The sequence below is a fragment of the Gymnoscopelus braueri genome (assembly GCF_963280865.1).
Source record: "Gymnoscopelus braueri genome assembly, chromosome: 3".
Taxonomy (NCBI): domain Eukaryota; kingdom Metazoa; phylum Chordata; class Actinopteri; order Myctophiformes; family Myctophidae; genus Gymnoscopelus; species Gymnoscopelus braueri.
In genome coordinates this window covers 23,329,207-23,343,215 of record NC_137612.1, presented here as the reverse complement: position 1 = coordinate 23,343,215, position 14,009 = coordinate 23,329,207, and the positions used below count along the sequence as shown (strand labels likewise).

At 39.9% G+C, this 14,009-nt stretch overlaps 1 protein-coding gene across 1 annotated transcript in view; it reads right to left on the bottom strand.

Moving 5' to 3' along the window:
- slc2a1b (solute carrier family 2 member 1b) overlaps positions 1-6,392 on the bottom strand; it is a 28,740-nt gene extending 22,348 nt beyond the window's left edge. The window contains exon 1 of the mRNA XM_080422130.1: positions 6,027-6,392. Coding sequence (XP_080278256.1) covers positions 6,027-6,041 — 15 coding nt within the window. The 5' untranslated portion in view covers positions 6,042-6,392. The remainder of the gene's footprint in view (positions 1-6,026) is intronic.
- Positions 6,393-14,009: the final 7,617 nt, after the last annotated feature.

The following is a 14,009-nucleotide window of genomic DNA, read 5'->3' as shown; positions in this document are numbered from 1 at the left end:
ACAGCCAATCAAACACAAGCTTTAGCAGCTGAGCAAAGAAGCTATTCACTTATGGCCTTCATTGATATTTCAAAGTTCTGTTTACAATGTATACACATATCTTTTAGTCAAAAGAGATTCTTCAGAGAATGCAATGAACCAGAGGTGGAAAGTAACCAAGTAAATGTACTCACGTAGTGTACTTTTTGAGGTACAGTACTTTTACTTTACTTGAGTATTTCAGTTTTTTTTTTATTGTATAGGCCTTCTTCTACTCTACCACAAATACACCACAAATATTGTATTTTTGTATTTATTTATTTATTTTTACTCCACTACAATTATTTGGCAAAATGTAGTTACTAATTACTTTGCAGATTTAGATTATTAATACAAAACACACATTCACTTTGGATGAGCATCAATTGAGTGTGTAATATGATTATGTATTATAATATGTTAAGTTACCCAGCAGCACATAAAGAAATTAAAATCAGCCCCACCTTTCAACATCAAAGTGATGAACACATTAATGCATTACTAATTAATTATACTAATATACTATATCATTATGAAATGGGTCATTCAGCATGATAAGTAATTTTACATTTGTTTTATTTTGATGCCAATACTTTTCTACTTTTACTCAAGTAAAATAAATTGAATGCAGGGACTTTTACTTGTAACATAGTATTTCTACATTGTGGTATTGCTACTTGACTTCTTCCACCACTGATAACAACTATAGTTCCTCTCTTCAGAGGACATTAAGCGTTTCCTGTGATGTTTAATCATGATGTTTAATGTGTGACACCGCACCGGAAACCTCGGCAAACACAGCCACACCTCTACCGTTCCACGGTAGTGAACAACATGTACGTGCCATCATGAACTATCACACCAACCCTTAATACGTCCTTAGTCATATGATCATAGCTGCATGACCTGCCCACAATCATCAAATATAGAGAATTACTTCTGAATCCCCACAGTGGTTCAACAAGAGCCATGTTTTAAAAAAAAACTGAAGCCATTAAACCATTCAATCAAGGAACGCATCTCTGTCGTTTTGGATTTCTTTGCCTATTCAAATATAGCAGATCTACAAGCTCATAGCGCTGCCAGCTATTTTTTAAAGATCGTGAAAATGTGTGCAAATATTTGAATATATATATTTCTAAGGCGAACATTTGTAAAATATTTTGTTCCAGGGACCCCCCCCCCAGAAGCAAAGATTTGAGTTACAAATGTTAGCTTTAAATTAATATATATATATTCAAAGATTTACACAAATCTTCAAGATTTTTCAAGAATAGCAGATCTACAAGCTCACAGCGCGACACTCGGTGGTGCCAGGCTCGTAGCAATGGCCTACGTGGGAAGCGGCACATCCCTGCCAACCATGTCCTTTCTAGGCTGCAGCCACAGGTTACAATGTAACAACTTTCTTTTCTCTCACGTTCATGTGCAGGTGAGAACGGAACCAACCTGGGTTCCAACAGAAACTATAAATATAATGCTAGGCATTTTGTTTTAAACCTGCTCGGAGGAGCCAGGTACAGTAGGTGTTTTTTTTTTACCATGTCAGTCAGAATAAATAAGAGAATTATGAAGCTTCCCTAACCTTAACCCTAACACAAGGAAAAGTGCAATATTACCAAACTGACTTTCAAATGCTTTCTCGTGATGGTCTAATCCGGTACTCTGCTGTATTGTATTGTGTGTATATAGAGCACCGAAGTCCTGACGTCACTCGTTCATCCCCAGGTTTGCGGAAGTAATTTCTCTATGGAGAATAACATTGGGTCATCTTAGAATCGTCTCATATAAGAATTGTGGTCCAAAAATAAACACCGCGTGTCGGCGTTATTGTCAGGGAGGAGGTTCTGTATAGTTTATGATAGTCAGTCACTTATATTTGATACAGTCTGTTTCTGGCGAAAATGTAACTAATTTGGCGGAAGTAACATTAGCGTTTTCTCACCGTCAGTTGATGCTTCATATCCATAAGAGTCAACCCGCCGTGGTCATTTGTTTATTTTTGGAACACAGTTCTTATTTGACGCGATATTAAATACGTCTATGGGATTCAGAACGGGGGTGGAAAACTGCGAACCAGGTAGACAAACAAAGGATGTGTAAATGACGTCAGACTTCGGCGGTCTATAGGTCTACCCAGCTACGAGGCACTGAAGCACATTTAATCATCTACTATAAAAAAGTGTTGACTCAAGTCTCGCTCACGCCTTCAATAATGCAACATACAAAGAATGCACACACAATATTCTCAGTTATATAGACACATACATAGACACACACAGACACACACGCCCGTCAGTCGAAAAACAGGAGGTCAGAATCAACTCTCTGAGGGTTCTGACGCAAACATAACACGCCACGTCACTTCTGAATCATTAAGCCTATAGGCGGCGGGCGGGCGGCCTCAACGGAAAGTCCAAAACAAAAAGAGAGAGAGAGAGCGGCGCAAGACCCCTCACGTTGCACGGCTTCAATGGTCTTATACCCCCGCCTTTATACCGCCACGTGAACAGTGATTAGCGAGGTTTTTGCTGCGTGCGTCCATACTGCACACACACACACACTAGAATCATCCATTTCATATTAGGGGCCCACGGTTCTCGTCTTATGCTCATTTCAATTAAAGCCTCCCTGTGATCTTTCAAGTCCAAACATTTTTATAGGAGGGTCTCATTAGGCCTCATTATAAAAGAAATGGCTGAGATTACACATAAGGGGGTGGCAAGGGGTCGCATTATTATTAACCCATTAAGACCGGGAACGCATCTGTGTCATTTTTAGATTTCTTTGGGCTATTCAAAAAATAGCAGATATACAGCTGCGAGCTTGTAGATCTGCTATTTTTTTAATCGTGAAAATGTGTGCAAATCTTTAAATTTATATATATTTTTAAAGCGAACATTTTTTAACTCAAATCGAACCACTGATATAGAAAACAAAAGTCTGTCGGATTTAGAAGACATTTGTAGAATCCCCAGAAGCAAAGATTTGAGTTAAAATGCTAACTTAAAAAATATATATATTCAAAGATTTGCGCACATTTGCACGATTTTTCAAAAATAGCAGACCTACAAGCTCACCGAGTGCCGCGCTATGAGCTTGTAGATCTGCTATTTTTGAATAGCCAAAGAAATCTTAAAATGACACACAGATACGTTCCCGGATTGAATGGATTAAAGCCAGGATGAAGGCAGGCGAGAGGTGGTGTGTTGGCTTGGCTCCGGGCTCTTGTCATAACGCTGAACCGTCAAGTCTGTCAAGTATCAAACTGTTAAAGGGGGGTGGGGGGGGGGGGGGCGGGTGATTCCGTTTACGGCAGATCAGGTCAACTGTATGCTTGACCCCCAATTATGGCTTGTATAACGTACAAGCCAGGAAAACAAGGGCCGTGGGTCAGAGTGAGGCTCGCCACGAAAGCTGACAACATCATCATCACTGTTTCTTGATGGAAAGGCGGTGTGAGTGAATAGCGAAAGGTAACTACATTGTCATTAGAATGTAACTGTGTGGAGGGATTAATGATTTTTTTATCGAAAACACTCAGTGGTGCTGCCGAGAGGAAGAAAAAAACTTGCTTAATCTATCTGGTGAGTCACATACAGTATACGACAACACAGTCGCAGACCATATTAAGGTGACACAACAGCTGCCTTGAAAAGGTTTCAGACTGGCATTACGAGTTAAACAATAAGGGCATTCATTACAGCATTAAAAAAATGCACTAATCATCAATGCACCTGTTAATCCAACGTGCTGTGTTTGAAAGTGAGCCAGACCGGCTGCCACAACGTTACATAATGCATTTTGAACACACTTAGTTTGAAAGGCTTGGTTCTGGCTCTTGCCACATCCGGAAAAAAACACCTGATATTGTAGTCTGACCAGAGAGGGAGAGAGAGAGAGGGAGAGAGAGAGAGAGAGAGAGAGAGAGAGAGAGAGAGAGAGAGAGAGAGAGAGAGAGAGAGAGAGAAAGCACACCTGCATACTGTGGCAGGCAGCATAGAATCCGCCGTGTCAACACACCAAGTCACGTTTTCTTCCTGAACAATGACCATCGTGTTTTGCCCAAGGGCCAAGCATCACAGACTCGCAGTGCGGATATATATGCAAATCCCAATCACAAGGTGTGTTATTCGGCCTGTCTCTGAGTGGACTTTGTCTGTTTACTCACATCACATGTATGTTCACCACACACACACAAAAAGAAAGAACAAAAACTAAAACGCACACACACAGAGCATGGGGGCGAATGGGAAATTGGGAAATGAAAGGGTCGGGACTCTGGCCCTCCTTGGCTTTTCTAACATATACTGCGCAATTCCCTAGCCTAGCCTGTGTCTGCTCTATTTGGACATTTGCAGTGCTGGAGTGATGAGCGGGAACTGGGAAAAACATTCCCATCACGTCCACAGCGCATCATTCCAGCTGAGCAGCCGTCACAACAGAGCAGGCATGGCACAGAAATAACATCAAAAGTGGGATGAATGGAAAGACGAAAAACAGCAACAAAGAAAACATGGTTTTGACAACCAGGTCAGACCAGGTCACTATGATGTGTTTCATGGTGATAGCTGGCTTACATCAGAGAGACGGACACAGAAACAGACAGAGGAGTGAAATGTTTTTGTTTTTAGATGTAATGTACAACATAGAGGCTAAAGACCATGAGTTTGATGTCCTGGCTCTTGATCACTTTGGTCATACTTAATAATAATAATAATAATAATAATAATAATAATTACTATTATTATAATTATCATTATTGAGAATATTTTTATTGCAGAATATTGTTGGATACAGCCCACATTGGTACATAATAGCAATCTTAAAAGAAATATAGCCTATTTTCAATTACAACATTTTAAGCACTAAGCAGCTATTATTTTAGTATTAACTATAATATTTGTTTGAGGATCACATAGAGTTGTCCTTTCACATTTAGTGTTGTGAATTATTGTGATCAATCTTTTTTATGCTGTTGTTTAATTTGAACTCATGGCTAAAACTCTCAGTAAGTAGCATTAAGACTTTGAATTTTCTTACACAAATTATGCATAATTATTATTATTATTAATTATGATTTAATGCTAGGGGATTGTGTGTGGCTAGAGCAGTGTTTTACCTCTAATAACTGCCCACCTGAAATCTTTATCATCCCATAAACAGCCAAACATGTCCAATAGCACAGTGTTTAATAGATGTATTACATTCTAATTACTTAACTCTCCTAACATCTGTCTAATAGTGTGCCAAATATTCATTGACCAGTGGTGTGAAGTAACTAAGTACATTTACTTTAAGTACTGCACATAAGTACAATTTTGAGGTATTTTTACTTTAGTAATAGCAGTACTTTAGTTTACAATGCATTGTGAGCTTGTAGATCTGCTATTTTGAACTTGTGAAATGGGACAAAATTCTGCATAATGAGTACTTTCTGCTTTTGGTACTTTAAGTAAGTTTTGATGCCAATACGTCTGCACTTTTACTCAAGTAAATGTTGCATCCTGGACTTTTAATTGCAGCATAGCAGTATTGATACTTTTACTTAAGTCAAAAATGCGTCCACCACTGATATTTGGTGTGCCATCATTCAACACATACTCATGGACCCCCTGCTGCAGTGTGTGTGTGTGTGTGTGTGTGTGTGTGTGTGTGTGTGTGTGTGTGTGTGTGTGTGTGTGTGTGTGTGTGTGTGTGTGTGTGTGCGGCCCCTCACCCCCCTCCATAAGCCTTCACAAGACGCGGGCAACATGACAAAGCACCAGCTTCTATGACAAAGCAAACTGACGAAACACACATGATCATGTGCACATGTGCAAGCAGCTTATAAGACATTTATATGTACTTTTAGGCTTTCTAATACGGAACTCCCTGAACTCGTTGAACTAGTTGACAGCCTATAATAGAGACTAGACTACTATGCCGTAATCAAACTCGTTTGACAGCGTTTTAAGGCAGCTTTTCAGACGTGGCTTTAATGACCATCTTTAATTAGTCTACATTACCTTCCCGGAATCCATGGCAGGCAGTGAGCTTTTCTTCTCTTTCTTTTCTGTTGGTAAAATGAGTTCTTGCGTTGTATCTTGTGAGTTTGTTCAGGAAGATGATGCTTTCGTCGCTCAGAAGTCAATCATCTTGTGTAGTTTCCAGTTGGAAGAAGAAGGAAAAACTTCGATGAAGTTTCAGATGAACTTCAGTTTTTTTCCCCCCAAGTCTTCTTTGTATATTTCCTCCCGTGGTTTTTCTTCTTTGTCTTGAAGTCAGTTTGTTGTAAACATAGCTTCTTCTTGTTGTGAGAGTTAAGTAACGTGTTGTTAAGTGATAGTAACTATTATCTGTCTGTCTGTCAGAAGAACTGCTCTCTGCTGATACTGTCTAGCCGGAGTTATATTCCCTCTGATGACGCAACATTGTATCGTACAGGGGCTCGCCCCTTTAGCCCCGCCCACTGGGCCTGGTTGCTACCAAACACTGTAGTTTTAGGTTGTAGATGTAGAGTAAGAGACAGTGGTGGGGAAAGTATTCTTTTTTTTTTTTAAACTTAAGTAAAAGTATCAATACTGCAATGTAGAAATACTCTGTTCAAGTGAAAGTCTAGGATTCAGAATTAACTTGAGTAAAAGTACAAAAGTATTGGTATCAAAATGTACTTAAAGTACCAAAAGTAAAAGTGCTTGTTGTGCAGAATGTCCCCCATTTCAAGTTCAAAATGTATAAATTATATTTTGAAATGGCCGGAATATATATACAGGGCTGGTTAATTGTATGTTTTGTAATAATCATCAAAATCTACAAAGTAACAAGTAACTAAAGTGTTCATAGTGGAGTAAAAGCACAACATTTGCCTCTGAGACGTAGTGGAGTAGATCAGTAAAAGAGTTGAAAATTGTAAAAACTGAAGAAAGTCAAAATACCAACAAAAGGTCTGTGGACCATTTGGTTCCATTTGTACACTGTCACTGTCAGAGTTACAGCCCCATAAGAGTCCATTTGGTTCCCACAAAACTAGCCTATCAAACTGAAATAGAGAAGCCAAGTTCATCACCACCCCAATGCCAAGAGGAAACTTAAGTCAAAATGACTGTCTGTACTTACTATCTTACACCCACTGGGCTTAATATAACTTCCATCACCATGATATTTATGTATAACATTCTGTAAAGGTATACATTACTTTGTGGAGTGGTAAATAACTCCATGGAGTGGTAGAATTTCAGAGTTGTGCAAAAGCTCACACCTTTTTTCCTGTCTGTTTTGTTTCTTGTTTTCATCATATGATGAACACATAGAACATGTGACTTATGGACATTCCATTGTTACTACTATGCATTCTAATTCCCGAGCCACACCTAACGGTGGTTCAACATTTAAAATGAGCAAATAAAACGTGTAAATACATTCGGCCTGAGAAGAAGTTGAAGCGACACACTTTATTATTTATGTATTTTTCTAATAGCTTGTCTGACTTCTGAACATCTGTTCATTTTAGTTACTGTTTGTCTACCTTTGATTCAGAGTATTCTAACAATACGTTATTCAAACCATTCTCATTGTTATCTAAAGCTGATGAATGGACATGGTTGCCCCCCATTCAGCCCGTTACACTGTGATCTGGGATATTTGTTATTAAAGGCATACAAAAACAAATATTTCAATGAAAACTGTGAGCCACCTTTTGTTTGGAAGACTGGGGAGGTGTCCGGTCTGGGTGCACCCAAAAACGTCAGGAAAATAATCATGAACACTAAAGAGGAAATGCATGTGTTTGTATAGTGCATGAAAGGGGCAAGGGTACAAATTGTAGAAATTTGTTCCCTTCTTTTCCATTTCATTCCCTTTGAAATGTTGAGAAAACAATAATCACTAAACAAAACTGGGACATAACATTAACGGTCACAATAATATTTCTAGGGACTGATTCCATTATCTTCATTCTGCATTGGCCGATTATCACAGTAGACAATAATTGTCGGGTGCTGAATTGTACAGTAAATGCAGCATAATTCCAGCTGCTCACATTATTGTGTGTGTGCGTGCGTGCGTGTGTGTGTGTGTGTGTGTGTGTGTGTGTGTGTGTGTGTGTGTGTGTGTGTGTGTGTGTGAGTGTGTGTGTGTGTGTGTGTGTGTGTGTGTGTGTGTGTGTGTGTGTGTGTGTGTGTGTGTGTGTGTGTTTGTTTTGGGGGCGGGGGTGTTATTCCCCTATTACACATTATTATATAAGCTATAAAGCATGATGCCTCACGTCGTGTGCAGTTTACCTTTGGTAAAGGATATTTGTAATGAGACAAAAATAAAAACAAAAGGGTGCAGGAACAATGAAGAATGTTTCTTCCCTCTCTCCAGGACCACACTAGCCCTCAACACAGGATGAGGGCAAGGGAGCAGGTGAATTTGTTACGGTATAGTGGGGAAGCATCCGGTTGGAACCAGTGGTGGACAGTAACGAAGCACTCTTACTTGAGTAGTAGCAACTGTACTTACTGTAAGTACATGTTGTGAGTATCCGTACTTTAGTTGAGTATTTGTAAATTTGGATACTTATGACTTTCACTCCACTAGCCTACATTTGAAAGACAAATATTGTACTTTTGACTCTTTTCTAGGATTGTTATAAATTAATTACTTAAGCCCTATATCAAATATAGTGAAAATAACAGAGCTTCAAGTTCACAATGCGTTGCGATGATGATTTTCACTATTTGGCCTATCTATGTTGTTTTGAGAATTTCTGGAATCTTTTGGAAGATGTCTAAAAGTTTATACAGCAATGCACTTGACAGAGCAACCTTCACATGTAGTTAAGTAAGTATTTGACCAGGAGTATCAATACCTTAAGACTCAAGTACTGGGGTTGAGTACTTTGTCCACCTCTGTGAGCAGGTGATTTTGTTACAGTAGTGGGGAAGCATCCGGGTTGGAACGGCAGGAAAATAATCAATATGGCAGACGGGGAAGAATGTTCACACTGTTTACAATAAGGGTGTGTGGACACTAGGAAAAGACTGACACACTATAGAACTATGTGTTTTTAAGTAGTTTTAGCATGGAAGTCCTTTGAAACCTATAAACAATAATAAACACTTTTCTGGAACAAAAGGGTGGACTATAATCAAACACTCAGGATGCCAGTCAAGTTTTGTCTCATTATCTGATGTTTGGTCTAATAGGCCTCTAAAGCCTACCGAACAGCTAAAAATAATTCTCTGGGATTGGATAAGCATGACAGGATTTGTCCATTAAGATATGTCAATTCAAAAGAGCATGCTACTGTACAGTATGTATATTCCAGACCTGATGAAGACCCACTGCAGTGGTCGAAACGTTGTACTTTTTGATAATAAATTGTACTGGGAGCTGAGTTACATTGTGCGAACTTCCTTCTTCTCCAATGTACGTATTGTTGATCAGCACCTGAAAAGCTTTTGTTGGGATGTGCGTTCTTCCCTTTGGACTCTAGCTACAAGGATTGCAACAAAGCAATATTAAAACATTATTATAAGATAACAACACTTCATCCGAAATATAGAGTAGGCTAATACAGTACAGGGCAGACAGACAGATGGGTAGCACAGATCTTGGGTAAAGAGTAAAATATTCCATTATGGTGAGCTAATAAAATAATACAAGTCTGTATTTAAATGTAACGGACCAAAGAAAATTCCTCTGTGTTAATGTATCAATTTTGTAACTCAGAGAGTGCACAAATGTAACCAAGGAAGTGGTTACATTTTGGTTTCTCTCTCTCAGAGTTAAATAAACACTCAGGAGTTTTGCAACATACTGAACCTCACTTTGCTGTTGCTTTCCAGACACTTTACTAGATTACTGGGGATAATTTGCAGGGCGCCCCCGCTTTCTCACAATGAGGCCCTGTTGGCCAGTACGTGTGCACTTACACGTAAGCCTCCTACAACTAAATCCTCCACAGTCAGTGTTCATCACCTACAGTATCTATGTCCTCCTGCTAATACTATTCCTTGTGAAAAGAGAACGGAGCATTCTCTTCATATTTACAATGGAAATTCAAACTGATGGCGTTAAAACGGTAGCAAGTCACACCTATCCTGCACCTCAGTGCAACAACGTCTTGATCATGCATCCTTAGGGACTGTCATTAGATATGAGTGGCAGATAATCTTTGGTAATTGGCAAGAAGAAAGGCGACAGAGATAATAGCGATAATGACGGGTCATCTAATAGGAAGAAAAGCAATTGTTCTCAACATTGTTGTATTTATATCAGGGGTTTTCAATTGATTGTGAACCAGGGACAACCACCCTGACTAACAATGTATATGGACTAAGATTAGTGCTTTGTATAACCCTTTCTATGTATCCCATGTCTGCATCCCAATGTTTCTCAACCAATAGTCCAAATAATGACTGTTAGGGGCTTGATTTAATTTGTTGCACAATACTATGTGCAACAAATTATATCAAGCCCAGGCATTATTTAACTGAAATATGTGAGTGGTCCAGAGCAAAAAAAAGAGGTTGAGAACCATTGATCTATTCCTACCCCACGGCTATCCTTATTTCATTCTCTTACTTTATCCAACCTTCCACTAAACTCATGTTTAAGTATGAGTGAGCATGGACACATGTGATTATATCGGCACTTTTCCTAATAATGATGACTCAATCAGGCAATCCCGTACACGACCAGCACATCTGACAGTAACTGACAGCATTGACGCATCATCATAGGTCACCAGATCATTTGGTGCACTGTTCTGTGAAAGAGAATATTCACATTCACTTTCTACATTATTAAATGCATGGTCAGGGACCACATGCAATACCTTCACGGACCACCAGTGGTCCACGGACCACCTGTTGAAAACCCCTGCTTTATATGAACATTTGAATGAATAATTCATTGCCTGGCAGAAAAATAACCCTTATTTAGATCACATGTTTACATTTTAAGCATTTAGCTGAAACCTACCAGAAAAAACAACAAACACAACAGTAGGAACAGTGCAGCCGTAGGATACACTAGATCAGATCTCATAAACTAAATAAACCTATGCTTGGGTTGGGTAACGCACACAAGAGAACACAAGAGGGATTATTAGGACCAAAACAAGAGTTACACCTTAAAATCTATCCAACACAAAAGCCAAGTAGAACTCTAGAGCACTTGTCCTTTAATTTAATGAAAATGGTATTTGTGTTGTCTCATATTGCTCTTTAGGGATCAGAGTGGCAGTGTAATTAAGACCAGGCAGATTATTGTCCTATTTAAATTTTTTATGTTGTATAAAATAAACAATAATTGTCAGGCCTTCAATTATAATGCTTGACAGAATCAGTGAAGAATCTATCAGTATGCAATAGCTGTTTGGCCTCTGTATGAATTCTGTAATAAGCCTAATGAAAGAAGCCTCTTACATAATATGTAAACAGTTTTTTTGGTAAAGTCCTCACTTTGTAGCCTCTCCCTTCCATTGTTATAGCTCTATTGAAAGCCACTTACGCTATACTTGTTCTTAGATTATTAATGTTTATTTTCATACCTTAGATCATTTCAGGAATGCCACACCTCCACGGTGTTGATATAAGCATACAGCTCTAACTGTATGAGCGGAAAAACGACAAAAGGAAGAGGCTTACGCCATCCATCCGTGAGGTACACTTTGCATCTTCGCTGGAGCTTTTCCGTGAGCCGAGCATGCAGACGAAATAGGGACCCTCCCAGGAGCTTTGGGCCCTCACTCTAAAATACAAATGCTTCAAAGGCCTTCTTTCATCATGAAGCCATCACACGTCATATGTAGTTCCTCCTGCTGAGCCTTCACGCCAAGTCCGACCAGCCGAATGTCCTCTAGGAGGAAGACTGCTGGCGACATTTAGCCACATGAACCATAGCGTCCCTAGTCTGGCCTGGGCGAACATTTGGTGAAAATAGCCGATCTACAAGCTCACGACGCAAGGCGTTGTGAGCTTGTAGATCGGCTATTTTCGGCAAACAGATTTGGTGTTGAGGGAAAAAAGGCGCTGACTTTGTATAGAGCTGTGGGGGACCCCGTGCAACTCCTCACACTTTTTCATGATTTGTTTTAGTAACAATCTAATATTTGGGTGGGCTTCTGTTGAAAAAGAGTCCAGAGGGAAGCACGCACATCCCAACAAAAACTTTCCAGGTGCTGAACAACAATACATACAATGGAGGAAAGGAAGGGAAGTTCGCACACTGTAACTCCCAGTAGAAATTTTATTTAGTTTCGACCACTGTGGATCTTCATCATCTTCATCATTCATGACTATAATTATATTCCTTTTGCTTATAAAGATGTGAGATTTCCAGTCACCCATTAAGGAGAAAACACGCAAGTCTTAGATTCTAACAGACGGGAGCTTTGTAGAGGAGCAGAGACCTTTCAATTTGACCTTGCGCTCCGTCACCAGCCAAAGAGTTATCTATGTCCCCTGGGTGCATTACTACAGTGTCTGGCAGGCAATTGACTGATCTGCCATTCATCTTTGCACACACTTTAGTAATTGGTCAGTGATAGCAAAGTTGCAGTTATTAATATAGTGAAGAACGGTTCTGCTGTTAGAGGGCATCTGCAGGGCGATAAAAATAGCCCTCGCCACTGGTTCCAAAATACAAAAATGAATCATACACTGAACTGTAAGAGCAACTCTCATTTTGGAAAAGTGGATGTCTCTTACTTCTCTGACACAACGGCAGACCAAAGGACCTGCTACATATTTCTGGCTGGCTGGAGACTAGAAATAGCTGGGTTAGACTTTTGCATTTGAGCCAATGTCAAATGAATCAAATGACTTGCCAACATTGTGGGCAACTGCCTTTACACACCGAGAAATACACCCCCACTTTACGCAGCTTGACCATTCAGCCAAGAGCGACAGGTGGTCACTGCATTTTGGATGAAGTCGTGTCCCATTATGTTGCTCTGCCCATGGGACTTCCAAAAGATTCACATCATCTCTGATACCGGAGCTGGTTTAGAGTGTTGCCAAGGTGTCTGTGCACAGGGAAACAGCCTTCTGACCAGTCACATTTGGGCCGTGCCTCCAAGTGAAGTCCAATAACCTGTCCTGACCTGTATTGAATGTGGGCACCAAAGTCTTCGGCTGATCCTGCAGAAACATCCAGTGACTGTGTCATGACTGAAGAGATTACCCTATCAGGTATGCTTCCCCATATCTGCACACAGTACGCGCTACATTCAATGAACTGTTGTTTAAGACTGTCTGGTGGCATTGCTATTGCGCAATACATTCTATTATGATCTCAATTGTGGGGCAACAGTTATCCAGGCTGTCTTGTTACTGAACAAATAATTAACAAATGGCAACAATAACGATAAGGATAACCCATAGACATTTCTACATGCAGGTTGCAACAAAAGGCCTGAGCTCTGACATTTACTTGCAAGGATTGTCAGTCAGCGTTTCACGTAGCCAGACGATCAGAGATCTCTGCCTACTGACTGATATGTCTAGGTGACATCTATATTCTATGTATAGGCTAAAACTAGGTGGAAACAATTTGGAGATTTAAATAACTGCATGGCAGCACCAATGCAAACACTTTAATGCAGTCCTTCATATTGTTGTAGGTTTGTTAGTGGTTGTTCTCGCCGCTGCTCCACATTGAATTTAGACGTCAGTGACATCTAAATCTACAACAGGGATCTGCACCTATACCAATACATCTGGTGACATCATGTCCCCAGATGTATTGGTAGGTGCCGATCTCTGATTGTGGCTTTAATGCAAGACTAGTGTTTCCCAGGAGTTTCACAACATCAGATGGACACCACCTCCTGCTTGTGGCTCTGCTTTTCAAATCCTTTCAGGACAGTCCAGTCTTAGCTGCCTCCCAACCTCCATTACTGCTATTTTACCCATTTAAACACTACACTAGGGCAAGGGTTCCCAAACTTTTCAGGCAGCGATCCCCCAAAATAATCATATTTGAACTGGTTCCACAGATAAACATCGTGAAAATAGCTT